This window comes from Pongo abelii, chromosome 10, assembly GCF_028885655.2.
Source record: "Pongo abelii isolate AG06213 chromosome 10, NHGRI_mPonAbe1-v2.0_pri, whole genome shotgun sequence".
NCBI lineage: Eukaryota > Metazoa > Chordata > Mammalia > Primates > Hominidae > Pongo > Pongo abelii.
The window spans coordinates 70,581,445-70,600,350 of record NC_071995.2 but is presented as its reverse complement, the minus strand read 5'-3'; the positions used below and the strand labels follow the sequence as shown (position 1 = coordinate 70,600,350).

Genomic DNA, 18,906 nt, shown 5'->3' with positions numbered 1-18,906 from the left:
AGAAGTGGAAAACAGTGAAAGATTTAGCTCTTAAAGTAAACAAAAGTGGAATTAGGAACAAAACTGCCATAAAGGGGCAGATCAATGGTCCGTCAGACTGTGAGCTGACAAAGGCATCAGGGGATGTGGAGAGGCGAGTATGTTCATTACTCTCCATGACCTTCATTTCAGAGGTGAGGGGCATGCTCTGCATGTTCCTAACTTCTCCATTGGGTTTGTAGAAGCCATCACAGGACACCAGAAAAAGGGATTATCACTGGTGCTTGAGGAAAGTAATTTAGAGCAAACTAAAGAAGTTTTATTCTCCAGTATTTTTCAGAAGAGATGTGACTAGTTCAAACTAAACTCTTAAAAAAGTTAAGAGGAACACTTATTAATAAAGTATGATATTGCTTCATAGTACAGAGCCATGTTTATTTCTCTTTTCATGCTAGATGTTTAACAATCAAAAAAATCAAAACTCATTGCTGTTAGTAATCTGAAGCAACTAGAAATTCAATTTGCAAGACTACCTTAAAGCTTCTGTGGGCTTGGAGAGCAGGATTAATCACTGTTAAATTCATTCTAAATCCTGAACTATAAGTATCAGTTTTTGCTCACTATCTGTAAGTCACTGCACTAGGTGATAACTAGGATTTCTAAAAACTTTAATTCTAAAAGGACATACAGATATATGTAAATAATTACAAAATATAATAACTCTACTGAAAAAGAAATGAGTGTTTCTTCATGTTTTATGGGTAAGGTGCTCTATAAACATAAAAAGAAATCAAAGGTTAAGCAGTCTGGTGTAGGTGACTAAGAGCACAGACAGAATGGCCGGTGTTTGAATCCTGACTCCACCATTTACTAACTGCAATGCTGGGCAAGTTACTGCCTCAGTGTCCTCATCTGTAAAATGGAGATGGAAAGAGTATTAATATAGCATGTGATTGTTGTAAGAATTAAATGACTTAATATACATAAAAAACGTACACAAAATTATCTGGTACATAGTATTATATACATGTTAACTGAGATTATTATTTCAGACGTAACTATCTCGAAACATGCTAACTTTTCCCTAACCCTACCACCACACTCATTTCAAACTGGAAAAACATTTTTAGGCATTAGACAGCACTTAAAACTCTTGCTTTTACTCTTAACGAATGTGACTACTGAAATAGTTTCAACGGCTCCAATTTAGTAGCAAGATTCCTGCTGTGACAGATCCCCTTCCAGAAGGAAAATGATGTGGCAATAAATGTTTGCACATTTCATCTTAAAATCGTGGAGCTGGAAAACAGTTTGGGGAATATGTAAGCAAAACACAGACATTCAGCTGCTTGGTCATTGCTTTACTTGGGCTTATAGTACTTACCAGGGGAATACATACCAAAAATTCTCTATGTTAAGCCAGATATTTTTATGGCACTGAGCTAACTGCATCCTATTGTAAAATGATAGCAGAGAGGCAGCACACAACTAAACGACACAAGTTGGTTTGCTTGGATGTGCTCTACTCTGTAGAAGCCAAACCATGTTTCTCAGAATTGCTGCGACTCACACTCTCCCCTCTACACCATGCTCATCTCCACTCAGGGTCTCTGAGCTCCAAGATAGCCTTGGCCTAGCGCTTTTCTGAGGTCCTTATGCTGTTAGCTCAAATTCAGAGGGTAAGCCAGGAAATACTAAATAGGGTAAAACAGGGATTGAAGAGAAGGGAGGCAATGCAAATTAAAATATCTCATCAAGGTAGACTCTTTGGGAATTATAAAATCATGAGACTGGTTTTGTAGGAAAGAATGAGATTGTATCTGAAAGTTATTTCCAAAAAGGGAAGAAATAAATGGTGAGATGAAAGGAAAAATTATTTGGATACATGTATAGTATTCTCTGCTGTGAAAGTCAATACCTATTTGACTATGCGATCAGGCAATCACACAACAGGGCAGAATTTGGATTCAGGAAGGTGGGGCTGAAATGTTGGTTCTGCTACTCACGAGCTATTATGAGTCTGGGCCAAATAATTTAACTATCTTTCAGCTTAAAGTTTAAATTGCATGATATCTGGTAAAACTCTGGGAACATAGCAAACACTCAATAAATAACAGTTAATGTGAAAAAAGTACAATTTTAAAAGTTAATACCAGTTTTATCTCATTCAAGCTTTTAATATGGTAATAAAAGAGAATATAGATGATAAAATTGTGCTGTGTTGATGCGTGAACCTTATTACTTTAAGACTTAGATCGAACTCAGAGCTCCATTTCTAAAAATGATGTCACTGTTTCAGGCAAAAATTTTCTGATGCTAAGAAGCTATAATTTGATAAAGAAACAAAGGATTGAAAAAGTAAGTGAAGGCTTGAATCCATGTGTTACCAATTCTCACTGCCTTTTCTATACATCTTTATGTCTCCTGCGTAACTCTTGAATACACAGTATCTTCACTTCTATCATTTAGTTTATAATTCTCTCTTTAGCTCTTTTTTAATCTGTGATGAACTTATCTGTCATATTTGCTATATTCTTAAGTTATTGCATTTTCATTTCTAAGAATTCTCACTGTTCTTTATATCTGCTTACATTTTGCTTATAATGTCTCTTTTTATTTCCTCAAATTTATTAATACATTATTTTATGCTCTAAGTCATGCATCCAGTGTCTTAGTCATATGCACAAATGATTCTTCTCTTAATTGTTTCTGCTGTCTCATATTCGTGGAAACTTGTTTCTTCATGTGACTGGTGATTTTTGACTGTAAATTGTTTTTTTTTCCTTGAGATTTATCTGTGGAAATCTTTTGAGGTGAGATATGAAGGTGGGCTTTTCTAGAAAGGATATGTTTTAGTGTCTGTCTGGTATCTGGGGATACCGTCTAGTCCAGGACCAGCCATTTTAAATTAAATCCTGGCCTGAGGTTCACAGTGTACCAAGATGGTTTTCATCTGAGATCTGATGCCAGTCAAAGGTTGCTTGTAGTTGCTAATTTTCAGGAGAAATTTTCTTTCCGTTTTCACTTGCTGCCAAAGTTTGGAACAGGTAATTTCTTTGTAGTCCCCTGAGGATGGGGATAGGTTTATTTCTAGTTCATCTGTGTGCTAAGGTGTAACTCTTTAAGGTCCTGGCTTTATGGGAGGCCTCCCACTAAACTTCTCACCTTCAGCTTTGTCTTCTTTTCTTATCTCTGTGAAACCTTAAAAACCGTGCTTAAATTCTCCTGCTTGGGAAAATGCCTTTAAGACAAAAGCCAGATTTTGTACTTTTAAAAAAAAAATCTGTGTCTTCAAGGTAACAGTATGTTGTATGAAATCACAGTTAAGCCTCCTAATACTAATTCAAAATTAACTCAGAAAAAGCTGAAAGACATTCTATTTTTAAAAGCAGAGAAATCAACGACTTGATTTTGGTTCTCCTAGGAAATATGCAATAGCATGAATGAAAATAAATATAGACAACATGTAGTCTCTAGATAATTTTCCAGTAGGTCATCAAATGGTCCTTAGCCTCCCACGAAAGAATCCATAAAAATATCTGGGAGAGTATGTCCAAAGAAACAATTTCATCATTTCCAAGGAAATAACATATTTACCTGAGAAAATAATACTTGGGCCAAAGAGAAAGGGTGTCTTTGTTGTTCGACTAGAATTGTATCTGCCCCATGGAGCAACATAGTTTCACCTGTTTGAAACTGAAACTCTGATTGAGGTTTATATATGTCTTTAATTAATAAAGCCCTGAATTCTTAAGTATTTCAAAAATACAATTTTTATAATGAAATGAGATAATATTTAGGTCTACACGAAAAGGAAATAGTGATAAAAGGTGACCTCAATGGTAAAAACAACTGTGTACTAATGCTTCTGAACATTATGTGTAACATTGGTAACGGTATAGGGCTTTTGAAGGTGTTTATATTTCATTAACATACCATATGTGGTTGATTAAAAATTGGTGTGTGGTTATGTTGATTAAAAGTCATTCCTCAAATGCCAAAACACAATTCATTCACAATTACTCCACAGGAAAGATCAATTCAGTTCAACCTCTTTCAATATGGTTAGATGTACAAACACTACTTATATTCTAAATATGGTTATTCTGAATTTTCTCCAAGTGTTCTTTCTGTAAATAGGAAGTTTTATTCCTATTCTCCTTTTCCTTCCTGTATACTTCTCATTTATCAAAATGTCAACCCTTGATTCTAGTTGCCTTGCTTATTTATCCTTTACATCTTAATTTATTCCTTTCTAAGTACTATAGAATTCTGTCAATCTGAAAAATCTATAAAAAATCTATATTACCATTTATATTATATATTATTATATTATATAATTATAATATATTATATATTCCATTTATAGTAACTGAAATGCTAACTTTTTATTTTTCATTATGACTGTTGATGAAGTCTAGCATAAGTAAACCGACTGCAAAAGTCATTAGAACTAAGCTTTTTGCGTAAGCAGAAGACAAGAACAACTGTAGCTGTAGAAGTATTTCTGAAAGCCGTGAAAGCAGAATCTCACTACAGCCAAGTTTTGCAAGCTAATGGCCCTTAAGCTTCTCATATCATGAGATCACCACTTTGGCTCTCACAAAGCCAGTGTAAGAAAGCAGAAGAATAGAGTCAAAACCAACATTGCACCTTCTTAAGCTTTTCAGCAAAGTAAAAAAGCAGAAACTGTGTGCAACAGAGGAATTCAAAAGTAGCTATCTAAACCATTAGTTAACAACAATACAATGCGACACAAAGAGGGACAGGAGAGGATAACAAGAATCTTTGAATAGGATTAATCTATTCCTTACTCTATTCAATAACCTGCTACCTATTTTTATTAAATACAGACTTTTTCTTTCAGTCTCATCAAGTAAATGCCAAATCAGAGATGGACATCTAATGGGGAGAAGTGCAAGTTTCTAGAATGAAAACAAGCTGTTTTAAGTGTTAAGGTTCGCACAGGAAAAAATAAAAAGAAACCATTAAATGATGATGAATCAGTGAAATATGTGTGCAAAGGAAAACTTGGCTCCATCAGCAAAATGCACAAATTAATAATTTACCAGTAAATGGTAAAGGCATTTATCACAAAAATATCAATAAAAGTATCTCCTCCCACCATGTACATTTTCTTTATGAAGGCAAATAGGCATTTTCTTTACAGAATGACTTGAAATTGCTGCTGGTCCAGTATAATGTTGATTTAGCTTCAAAAGCAAAGTCTGGTAACAAAGAAAAAGAATAACAAAAATATATCTAGAAATTATTTTGATGATGTTTAATAGATATCAGTAGACCATTCAGACACAGATGGGAATTATCTTTAATTTTTTTCTGTTTACCTAAGAAGCTAGTAGTTCTTTTCTAAACCACTCACACTTCTATATTTATAACAAAAAGAAATTTAATGATACAAACATAAATATGCAAATACAAAATTAGTTTCTGATAAGCTGTAAATTTTATACTATTTGACTATTATGTAACGTGAAGTTAATATCCAGGAGGAATTTTTTCAGTAGTTCTCCAATTTAATTTGTTAATTTGGGAGCACATTTTAAATTTTATTTCTAAAGAATATCAAAGAATGAAGATTTCACAAGCCTAAGTAGTTCATATTAAAATGTTTAATTGCCTTTTATGTCAAGAAGTTCTTTCTTACATTAACTGAAATTTCTTCCTGTAATTTAAGTCCATCTGTCTTACTCTGACCTTGACGTTGACAGAGAAGTGGCGAGCAGCCTTCCCATAATGACCATTCACATATTAGAGCCAATTATTAAGTCATCTCTTAGCCCTCTATCTTCCAGGGTGGACATATGTAAGTTCTTTAGCCTTTTCTATAGGCTTTATCTCCAAATGTTCCAAAATCAATCTCTCTTTCTCCCTTCTTTTTTTGGCTTTTTCTCCTTTGCCTAATTTTTTCAGTCCCAAGCTTGTTCACATTTTCCTTATGAGATGATCATAAACAGTGCTTATACTTCTCAGATTTTACAACCTTTATTTTTGATATGCATGCTAGTATGTTACTTATTTTTAAATAAGACACTTTTTTTCATTCATGGAATGAAAACCCAAATCATATTTTCTATTTAAACAATGGCACAATAGACAAGAATCCTGGCAGAATGAAAAGCATATGAGTTAGAAACAATAAGATGTGAATCCCAGGTCTGACGCTTAGGAGCTGAAGCACATCATTAAACTTTCTAGGCCTCTATTTACTAAATTGAAGATAATAATTTATACCTTATATGTTACAAGTGTGGGAGATTAAATAAGTGGATGTCCAGTGGCAAAAAATAGCTGATACTATTATCGCCTATTATTGCCATCATATAGCACACTAAAAGCCTATTGTCCAACCATTTTACAGAAATGACCACAGGTGTTATATTTAATCAATAAATGTAATATACCAGATACTGTAGAATATCTAAAGAGTATCACAAAATAGTGATCTATTATATTCATTTGTTAGTATATATGTAACTGATTCACTGTGAGTAAAGTCTCAGAAAGCAAAGTCTAAGAAGGACCTGTTTAGAAAAATAAGAGCCAGGAAGACTTGAAGAACAGAAGGCTAATTGTGCCTGAGGTAGGAGAGGGAAGAGACAGCAGGAGAGTAGCTGAGCTCACAGAAGGGGGTCCCATGAGGTCCAGGGCTGAGGGGTCAGGCCACATGTGATTCATCTAATGGTTTCAACCCATTAGAAAACTAAATGACTGGGCAACACAATCTTTCTTTCCCCTCTGGAATTCATATGGAATTAGCTTGGAAACTCCTTAATCCTATTTCAAGAGCCAACTCTTTTTCCTAATTCCTATAAACAGATGGGATCTTTCCCTCTGAAACACCAGAATGTTTTGTTTATATTGTTTTTCTGACATTTACTTTAACTCAACAAATACTTATCAGAGTGCTTACTGCACACAGGCAGTATAATAGGTACTAGAGATACATTAGTGATAAACCTAGACATAGATCTCTGCCTTTATGAAGCTCACATTCAATGGGGGAAAGTGGAAAGTCAAACAATATAGTAAACATAATAGGATCAGAATAAGAAAAATGAGTGGGAAAAAGACTGAAGGTGTCAGTTCCCATTTTAAATGGGAGGTCTTCTTGAGAAGGTGACATTTAAGTAAAGGTTTCAAGGAGAGCAAGCTGGGACCATGACACTATGCGGAGTAACACTTTTCATACAAAGAGAAAGGTTAGTTCAAAGGCCCTCATGTGGGAGGGAGTTTGGTAGAGCTCAGGGAAAACAAGGGAGCTGGTAGAACAGTAGCACCATGAGTTTAGGGAGAGTAATAGAGAAGAATTCAGATAGATAAGAAATAAAACAAGAGTCGGGGGTCTATAAGTACCTGGGGAGAATAGAATGTGTAGAGATCAGGAAGGGATTTGTGGGTCAAGACTGTGTCTTTTATTATCATTTTGTGTGTGTGTGTGTGTGGAGGGGGGAGTTATGGAATTTCCAGCAAAGCTGCACAATATGACACAGGTTTTATAAACATCACTCTGAATGCTTGATAAAGACAGGCTGTAGGAGAACAGGATTAAAAGCAGAGAAATGTTGCAGAAAATGATTCTGGCAAAATGGTGCTGATTCAGACTGGGGTGGTATATTAGTCCATTCTTGCATTGCTGTAAAGAACTACCTGAGACTGGGTAATTTAGAAAATTTAAAGAAAAGAGGTTTAATTGGCTCACAGTTCCATAGGCTGTACAGGAAGCATGGCTGTGGAGGCCTCAGGAAACTTACAATCATAACAGAAGGCAAAGAGGAAGGAGGCACATCTTACATGGCTGGAGCAGAAGGAAGAAAAGAGCAGGGGGAGGTGCTACACACATTTAAACAGCCAGATCTCATGAGAACTCATTCACTATCATGAGAACAGCAAGGGGGAAATCCATCCCCATGATTCAATCACCTTCCACCAGGCCCTCCTCCAACACTGGGGATTGCAATTTAAAATGAGATTTCATGTCCTTCTCTCATCGCAAATACAATCATGCTTTCCCAGCAGTCCCCTAAAGTCTTAACTCATTCCAGTATTAACTCAGAAGTCCACAATCCAAAGCCTCATCTGAGACAAGACAAACCTCTTCCACCTATAAGCCTATAAAATCCAAACAAGTTAGTTACTTCCAAGATATAATGGGGATACAGGCATTGGGTAAATACTCCCATTCCAAAAGGGAGAAATTGGCCGAAACAAAGGGACTACAGGCCCCACGTAAGTGTGAAACCCAGCAGGGCAATGATTAAATCTTAAACCTCCAGAATATCCTCCTTTGACTCCATGTCTTACATCCAGGTCACACTAATCCAAGGGTTAGGCTCCCAAGGTCTTAGGCAGCTCTGCCCCTGTAGCTTTGAAGGGCTCAGTTCCCACGACTGCTCTCAAGGTCTGGCATTGAGTGTTTGTGGCTTTCCAGGTACAAGTTGCAAGCTGTTAGTGGATCTATAATTCTAGGGTCTGGAGGATGGTGGCCCTCTTCTCATAGCCCCACTTGGCAATATCCCAGAGGGGATTGTGTGTGGGGGCTCTAACCCCACATTTCCCCTCCACACTGCCCTAGTAGAGATTCTCTATGAGGGCTCCACCCCTGCAGCAGATTTCCACCTGGACACCCAGGCATTTTCACACATCCTCTGAAATCTAGGTGTAGGCTCCCAAGCCTCAACTCTTGTCCTCTTTGCACCCACAGGCTTAACACCACATGGAAGCCACCAAGGGTTATGGCTTACACCCTCTGAAGCTATGACCCAAGCTATACCTTGGCCCCTTTTAGCCATTGCTGGAGCTAGGGCAGCCACAATGCAGGGTGCCATGTCCCAAGACTGCACAGAGCAGCAGGGCTATGGGCCTGGCCCATGAAACCATGCTTCCCTCCTAGGTCTCCAGGCCTATGATGGGAGGAGCTGCTAAAAGATCTCTAAAATGCCTTCAAGGCATTTTTCCCATTGTCTTGGCTATTGACATTCAGCTCTTATTATACACATTTCTACAACCCACTTGAATTCCTCCCCAGAAAATGGGTTTTTCTTTTCTATCACATGGCCAGGCTATGAATTTTCCAAACTTTTACACTCTGCTTCCCTTTTAAATTTAAGTTCCAGTTTCATACAATTTCAGATCATCTCACACATATGAGAATACACTATCAGAAACAACCAGGCTACATCTTGAATGACTTGCTGCTTAGAAATTTCTTCCGCCAGATACCATAAACCATCACGCTCAAGTTCAAAGTTCACAATAAGTTCTTCATCTCCATCTGAGACCTCATCAGCCTGGCCATCTCTGTTCATATCAATATCAGCATTTTGGTCAAAATCATTCAAAAAGTCTCTAGGAAGTTCCAAACTTTCCCGCATCTTCCTGTCTTCTTCTGAGCCCTCCAAACTGTTTCAACCTCTGCCCATTATCCAGTTCCAAAGTCACTTCCATATTTTCAGATATCTTTACAGCAATGCCCCACTCCTGGTAACAATTTTCTGTATTAGTTCTCACACTGCTATAAAGAATTACCTGAGACTGTGTAGTTTATAAAGAAAAGAGGTTTAATTGGCTCACAGTTTTGCAGGCTGTACAGGAAGCATGGGTTGGGAGGCCTCAGGAAACTTACAATCATGGTGGAAGGCAAAGAGGAAGGAGGCATATCTTACAAGTCTTGAGCAAGAGGAAGAAGAGAGTAGGGTGAGGTGGTATACATATTTAACATCCACATCTCATGAGAACTCACTCACTATCAGAACAGCAAGGGGGAAATCTGCCCCCATGATCCAATCACCTCCCACCAGGCCCCTTCTCCAACAATGGGCATTATAATTTGACATGATATTTGGTTGAGGACACAAATTCAAACCGTATCTGGTGGCAACAGTGACAGGGATGAGAAGAGGTTAGATTCTGGAAATATTCTGATAGCGCAGACAAGATATCCTTGTCTCTGGATGGCAGGATCAAGGGTAGCCTGGGAGCTTGGAGTTGCCATCCACTGAGATGGTCCATATCATAACTTGCCTTGAAATACATTTATTTGTGAAAGACTTTGTAGATAAGACCTCAGGATTCAAATTTAGATATATCTGACATCAAATCCTGAAATGTTTATTTGCTAAATATCTGATGCTGTGGCAATCACTTAAGTACCTAAGTGTCAGTTTTCTCATCAGTAAAATGAGTTAAAAATGCCTGCATGCCAAGTTTTCTGTCAGGAATAAATAGGATAATACATGCAAAGCATTTCACAAAATACATTGTACATAGTAACTGATCATTAAATGACAGATATGCTTTTGTAGTACTCATAGGATAATCACTATTTTTATTTCATGTGTTTTATGTCTTCTATTGGGTTGCATTCTTTTGTTTTGTTTGTTTGTTTGTTTGTTTGAAATAGGATTTTGCTCTCTTGTCCAGGCTGCAGTGCAGGAGAACTATTATAGCTCACTGCAGCCTCTAACTCCCAGACCCAAGCATTCCTCCTCCCTCAACTTTCTGAATAGCTGGAACTAGAGACATGCACCATGATGCCTACCAAATTTTAAAAATTTTTTTGAATGTTTTGTAGAGACAGAGTCTCACTATGTTCACCAGACTTGAGTTAAACTCCTGGGTTCAAGCAGTCCTCCCACCTCAGCCTCTCAAAGTGCTGGGATTACAGGCATGAGCCATCATGCCCAGCTGGGTTGCATTCTTGAAGAAAGGCATCTTCTTTTTTTCCCCCTTGCAGAAATAAGGCATACTGTGTGTAGCATTAATAGTGCTCTCTCTGTGCATTAATCATCACCTGACTGACATGATGTTGTGGATGGGGAGCCTGGTATTACAAGGGGTGATAGATACAAATGGATGATTGGCCTTTCCTATTCATTTCTAAAGATGATAGAAATTTCACATGTTGACTTCTGTTGGTCAAAGGATTTTCAAATATAAGGTGTGGAATATATTGGCAAAGCACAGCAAGTTAAATTTCTACCACCATCACTTTTTAAAAATGTGTCCCCAATGATCCCTTGAAGATTTTTTCACTTGCTAATTATCTTACCTTTTATTCTATGTAATTTTGTTTGGTGTACAGATATACTAACCACGACATAAGAATTGCTGAAAAAATGTTCCTGCTTGTAAAGGATGCTCTTTAAAATTGAAGTTATTTTGAACCCTGTTCTTCTCTTCCAAGCCTGTAGCAACCCTCTCCACCTTGGCATCATATGTAAATTTAATGAGCATTCACTCACTTTCATCATCTAGGTCATTGGGTTACTGATTCTTGTTTCCTTTGTGCTTTTAGAACAAAAAGACTGTCTCAATCCATCTATTCCAGTCTTTCCAGTCTATGGACAGTATTTTCCTGCTTCCATTACACTTTAAGAATAAAAGCATTTTCAATCTACTATTAAAATGGGAAACTTGTTATTTCACCAGATCTAATTTTTTTAAATAGAGTAGTTTTCATGTTTTTCTCTTCCCACTCTAAAAAATGCTTGCAATTTTAGGAGTTTTTTATTCTTTTAATAATGGTCTTGGGACTATCCATATTGAATATTACTCAGTATTTCTTCAAAGGCAGTCAGCTCTTAAATTCAATCCCAAATTAGTAGCTGGTCTATTGGTTCCTAACCTTTATTTTTTTATAATCTTCTGTCCCATTATAATACATTTCTTTATAAAAAGCTATTTAAAGTGTATTGTAATTATTATTCAGGGAGAATAACAAAAAACAGAACTGGGAATAATTAGAATAATTATTAAGGAAATAATTACAAGAGATGATAAGCTAGCAAAACACTGATGCAATGAGGGGTTGACTGTTGGCAGAGGTTAATGTTGACAAGTAACAGAGATCTTTAGGGAGAGGAACGCAGAAGAGCAGTGGCGAGAAATTTTTATTGTGTTACATACAACATTCCAAAATATAAGTGATACATTCTACAACTCCAGTGTCTACAATCTTTCCTGAATTGTCCAGATCTATCAATATTAACTCCATCTCTACATCTACAGGAATATTCTTTTTAGAATGCAATTTTAATTACCTGACTCCTCTGCTTTAAACTCTTCTTGGTTCTATCTAACCTGTTGGATAAAATACAAATTTCTGTCTCGGAGCAGTGGCTCACGCCTGTAATCCCAGCACTTTGGGAGGCTGAGGCAGGCAGATCATGAGGTCAGGAGTTCAAGACCAGCCTGGCCAATATGGTGAAACCTCGTCTCTACTAAAAATATAAAAATTAGCCAGGCGTGGTGGTGGACACCCATAATCCCAGCTTCTCAGGAGGCTGAGGCAGAAGAATCACTTGAACCCGGGAGGCAGAGGTTACAGTGAGCTGAGATCATGCCACTGCACTCCAGCCTGGGTGACAGAGCGAGACGCTGTCTCAAAAAAAACCAAAAAACAAAAAACATTCTTAGTGCGAAAGGAAATGTCTTCCAAGTTCGTATCCAGCTTATTCTTCCAGCCTGTCTGCTACCCAAAATTCACATTCTGCTATGATCATGTTTAACTCTTTGATGTTCCACTTAATCACCAGTTTTCTTTTCTGAGCTTCCTCTAAAGAATGATTTTCTTGTTTTTTCACAGTTCCCCTCTACTCCCCTGTCTCGTGACTGTATCTTGTACATATTTCTATCATAACTCCTTAGATTCTGAGGTGGCATCCATAACTTTTTTCTACTGATCATTTTCTTTCAGAAATTGCTCCTCCTCTACTTTGAGTGATCCCAGGGGGCCTACCCACTATGGGACTTTTGTCTCACATCACAGAGGATGAGCTCATGATCTTCACTGACCAGTCAGAATACTCCATCCCTGTGGACACAAGGATTGGCCAGTAATAATCTATTTCCTAATCAAAACAAATCACAGCCCTTTGGGGAAACAGATATACCTTCTATCGGATGGGAGTCAATTTACTCTTTCTCTGAGCTCATTAGAGTCACAAGATTGAGGCCCGTATGAGATGAGTCTTAGCACATCTTAAGGATCATCTAGAAATTAAGTCAGATAGAGAGAAAGAGATCCAACAAACTGAAGAAAGGTAGATTTCTGATGATATTGTAAATACCTAATTCAACTATTCTGAAAGTTAATACTACATATCGAATTTACCCATTATTTAGTCAACACGAGTGAATAAATGGCTTAAGATGACTTCAGGTAGGTGTCAACATTTAATATGGAAATATTGCTGGATAACACTCATATGTTACTGCACTGGTTTATTTATATGTTTTCTCTCCTTTGTGTATTATTGATTGTTATATCTCTTCTACTCAGCACACAGTGCCTAGAACATAAGCACAGGCTTATCAAATGATTTTGGAATAAATGTTCCAGCCAAACTTGCTAATCAAATATGAAAATAATTAAGAATACTGGCTCTGGAACTTAATTTTCTGGGAAACATATCCTTGAATTTACCATAACTCAACATACTTATCTTTAAAGTGAGGATTATGATCATAACAACCCCATCAGATGCTTATAAGAATTAAATTATATAATAAATGTAAAAATCTTAGTTCGGTGACTAGTACAGAGTATCCATGTAATAAATGTTAGCAGTTATTATTTATGTCTCCAGAATCATCTACATTACCTGTCATACATTGCAGAATGATGTGGTTTAACCTGCAAAACCCAACATAGTTTACCTTTGTTCCACTTACAAAGTAATTGGTTATTACCCATTATGCACATACTAGTTTTCTTACAGGAAGAAACTGAGTGAAGCCAAATCAAAGAACAAGGCTAAGAAACTGAATTTACATAAAGGCCTGATGCTGAGATTATGAAAATGAAGTCCCTGAAATTTCAGCCTCAATGTTTTAATCCTCATTTCTCCATATTCACATTTGAAAATTATTTTTCAGATATGCCAGCAGATAACTGGGTCACTATTTTTCTCCACAGTTTTAGATGTTTGATTTGGTACTACGTGAGTGAATCCACACAATGAAGGCCCATCAAGAAAGCATGATGAATAAGTGGACAGAAAATCAATAAGGATACAGAACACTCGAACAACTCTATCAACCAACCTCACCTAATTGGCATTTATAGAACACTCCAGCTAACACTAGTGGAATACATATTCTTTTGAAGTGGATACAGTACATTTACCAACACATATCAACTTATGGGCCATAAAATAAACCATAATAAATCTAGGAAGATTCAAGTCATACAGAGTATATTCACTGACCACAATAAAATTAAATAAGAAATGAATAACAGAAAATTTTCTGGAAAAATCTTCTAATATTTGTAATCTAAATAATACACTCTGAATAAGACACAAGGCAATTTACAAATGAAATGGATAATTAGCAAGTATCTTAAAGTGAATGAAAATGAAACTTCAACATATCAAAATTTGGGAGATTTCGTAGGTTGTACACTTAGGAAAAAAAATTACAGAATAAATGCTTAAAATGGAACAGAAGAAAGGTCTCAAGTTAATGACCTCAGCTTCTACCTTAGGAAACTAGAGAAAAGAAGAATTTAAATTCAAAGTAGGTAGAAAAAGGAAATATTGATTAGAGAGGATATCTATGAAATAGAAATCAAGAGAAAATCAATTACAACAAAAGATGCTTTTTGTGATCAATAAAATTTATAAATGTCCAGCTAGACAAATCACAAAAAAAGGAATAATACACAAATTTCCAATATCTGGAATGAAAGAGGTTGTATGATTACAGATGCTACAGTCATTAAAGGGATAATAAGGGAATATATCCTGTAAAACTTTATGCCAATAAAGTAAACATTTTAGATGAAATGGGCGAAGTGCTTGAGAAAGAAAGAAACTACCAATGCTCACATTAAAATAAATAAATAACCCACCATATTATTAACAAAATTAAATCATTAGTTAAAAACCTTCCCAGGAAGAAAATTTCAGGTCCCTACTGCTATACTGGTAAATTCTAACAAACATTCAAGACAGACATAATATAAATTTTATACAAATTCTCCCAGAAAGTTGAAAAAGATAATAGTTTCCATTACATGATGCTAGCACTATAGTAACAACAAGGTGAAAGACGTTACAAGAAAGAAAATCACACACTAATATCCCTTATTAGCACGGATGCAAAATTTCTAAACATGTTTTTAGCAAATTGAATCCAACAATTTATAAAAAGGATAATATATTATGACTAAATGACATTTGTCTCAGGAATGCAAAGATGGTCTAACATTAAAAAATTAATCATTATAATTCACCGTATTAACAAACTAAAAAACAAAAAATATATAACCATCTTGATAGATGCTGGAGAAAAGCATTGAATTGAGTCAACATCTATTTCTGATTAAAACTTTTAGCGATGTCAAAATAGCATGCAACATCTTCAACCTGATAAAAGGCATTTATAAATATTTAGAGACATCACACCTAAAGGATAAAGACTGAAGGTATTGCTTCTAAAATTAGGAACAGCACAAGGGTTTGCTCTCACCACTCCTATTTAACATTGTACCAGAAAAATATGCAAAAATGAATTGTATTCTATGTACAGCAACACAAAAATTAGAAATGAAATTTCAAAATAATATTATTTACAATAGCCCGGAAATGTAAAATACTTAGGGATAAATCTGAAAAAAATATATGAAAAATGTATTCACTAAGAACTACATCACTGATAGAAATAAAGGGGACCTAAAGGAATTGGAGGCATACTGTATTCATGGGTCAGTCAATATTGCTAAGATGTCAACTCTCCCAAATTGTTTTATAAACATAATGCACATTTCTTGCAATTCCAGTATAATTTTTGTAGGAGTTTACAAACTCATTCTTAAACTCATATGCAAAGGATCAAAGAAACTTAAAAAAAAAAAAAGAACAAAGTTGGAGGACTAACAGGACCCAAACAAAATATTTTTTGTGTGTTAACTACAATAAATCCTTCAGGGGATAACTTCTAACTTCCTAGTTATTTCCATGCTGTTATTCATGATATCTTTCTATCCCTCACAGAGTATCAAGAATAGTATTCCAGGCTGGGCGCCATGGCTCAAACCTGTAATCCCAGCACTTTGGGAGGCCGAGGCGGGTGGATTAATTGAGAACAGGAGTTCAAGACCAGCCTGGCCAACATGGTGAAACCCTGTCTCTACTAAAAATACAGAAATTAGCCAGGTGTAGTGGAACATGCCTGCAGTCCCAGCCACTCAGGAGGCTGAGGCAGGAGAATCACTTGAGCCCGGGAGGTGAAGGTTTCAGTGAGCCAAGATGGCACCACTGCACTCCAGCCTGGTGACAGAGCGAGACTCCATCTCAAAAAAAAAAAAAAAAGTACATAGAAATTCCAACAAATGCAATTTAACCTACACTAAAGATCACAGCAGACTTTGATCCTATTATAACTATTATTAAGTGGCTAGTGCATGTAAAACACTAAGAGGCACATCATCATGTTAAAATTAGAACAACTAAGAGATACAAAGAAAAATCCTAATCCAAGTAACAATGGGAAAAATTCATATTTGCCTTATTTTTATATCTAGTCATTGGCTCAAAATTATTCGTTGCCATTCAAAGTCTAGTCTTTAAAATTTCTTTTGTTATGCTTATTCAGGAAACATGTTTAATTTTCAAAATCTCTTTTAAATAATGTTTATAAGATGCATGTATCATGTCATTACCTATATCCATTTGCATCAGCCCATCAAAATAAATTAGTATTTAAGGACATTGGTGAAAATTAATTTGTCACTATATGGGTCAGCCCTCTTATTAATAATAAAAACTGACATTTACATAACATCATCTGTAGAGCAATTTCATATCGAGTCTCCAAATATTTATTGATTAATATTTCCAATATTTCTATGCATTATTTGGCAAACATTAATCTCCATTTTGCCAACTTTTAAAGCAAAGCTGTAGCTCATAAAATGACATGAACCTAGTGACTCTGTTTTCTAACTCACAGTCTATGTCTATCTGCCGGGAAATAAAGAAAAATATACACATCTAACATGAATTAGTTTAGCTATCTTGGTAATGAAATATCTAATTGGCACTTTGTTCTTTATTCCCACCTTTTTATATGCGATCCAGTCAAACACCCTGTCAATATCTGTTGCCTGCAGCACTTCCTGTGATACTGGATGGGAACTGGCCAAACCGTCCAGCAGCATCACTTCATGCAGAACATCGGTCAGAAACCTCTGCTTTTCCTGCAATACAGTAGATGGGGCAATATCATAGGTGATTCATAGTTAGACATAATGTATATGATGACATGAACATAATGTGTGTCACTTAATTGCTGATGTTCATCAGTCTTCCAAGGCATGACTCAACTCTAAATGAACCCAATAAAAATGCTCCTTAAGTTACTCTAAAACAAAGGTGGTTGACTTAAGCACAACATGAAACAAAATCAATGGACTACATTGGTCCCTAAATAGATAAAAACAGTGAACTCTGTGTTTTAACAGTGGCTAAAGCAAATTTGGACAATGGGCAGGCAATAACAACATGAGAAGATGCAGGCTTATCTGTGCATTTTACAAGGGTAAACATTATAATTCCAGTCCCAGATCACCTTTTAGGTAAGTTAAATATAAGAAGTACTAACCTTCTGTTATTCATACCATGGATTTCTAGTAACATTTGAACAGCTCTTGTTTTTCCCTGTCCTTCCCTCCCTTCCTGTCCCCTTCACACACTCACACAAAACACACACACACACACACACACACACACATATTTATTTTCTGAAAAAATATCAAGAGACCACAACTAGTAATAAAAGGCACTCTTCACATCAAGCTAGAATACTGGTGGATGTTATTTGGGAATTCAAAATAATGGACATAAAGCGGAGATCAATAGGTATTAATAATCCATTGCCATGAAGAAATGAAAATAGAAAAATCATGAGACTTCCATTCTCTGCATGTTGAGACATTAGTATTTGCTCTGGTGAAAGCTGATTTGCTATGTTAAAAAATAAACTGTAAAGAAAAAGTACTTCTCTGTTTTTGTTTTTTGTTTGTTTGTTTTGGAAAGTCTGCTTTAAAGAAACAGCTAGGTTTTTGTTAATAGAAATGCTGGCAGCTAGTAGTCTTCCTGGCCTCCTGCCTTCATTAAAGGAGGAGAGTAAGAAAAAAGAAATTGCAAAATATAAAGAAGGCTAAATAGCCCCTAGATAGTTGTGACCTGAGGAGTATCATTACAGAGATTAAGACTCCAATGCTTAAATTGCTCTAGCTAATTCTGAACTCACTCCTGGAGTCTCCTAGTTTTGAGCCCAGCAGATAAACAGCATGTTATTTCTGAGTGAGTTGTAATTTCAAGCTGAGAGTACACCAATCCTGGATTTAAAGAAATGGAAATGGAGAAAAAATACGCCAAGAAAAGAATTGTTAACTGGACATAAATGTGTGTGGTAATTTAAACCTGGCTTTAAAGAAAGATTTTTTTCATCCTCATTTGCTCAATGATTTAGTATGTTTAATTGATAATTTATTTAATTAGGCATCCGACTAGATACTGTAAGGTTTGTTTTCTAATAGATTGTGTTTTATAGTCTATGGCCCATATATTTAACTTCTTCAGTCCTCTCTTGCTCTAAGAGCTTCACAGCAATGGTCTTTGCTCCATCCAAGAGGATTATATGGTAATGACTGAATCAAACCACGCTTTGAGTCCCAGAGGGCTGCTCCAGACCATAAGAGGCCACAGATGAGAAGTTCAAACTTAGACTGAATTAAATGACAAATATGACATAAATACTATATTTCTTCTCAAACCAGTTTCCTAATTCCAGACAAATTAAAAAGAGTAGAATTAGACCTTATGCTTTAAAATTTTAAGATTAATAACACTAATATTCAAATTGTTCATTTAAGTCCACTGAAAAGCAACAATAAGA

General features: G+C 36.0%; 1 protein-coding gene across 2 annotated transcripts in view; it reads right to left on the bottom strand.

Annotated features, from left to right (window-relative positions):
- Positions 1-18,906, bottom strand: part of TRHDE (thyrotropin releasing hormone degrading enzyme) — a 392,470-nt gene that overhangs the window by 140,301 nt on the left and 233,263 nt on the right. For both annotated transcript variants that reach the window (XM_002823522.6, XM_054527400.2), the window contains exon 6: positions 17,066-17,203. In XM_002823522.6, the coding sequence (XP_002823568.4) occupies positions 17,066-17,203 (138 nt within the window). The remainder of the gene's footprint in view (positions 1-17,065; positions 17,204-18,906) is intronic.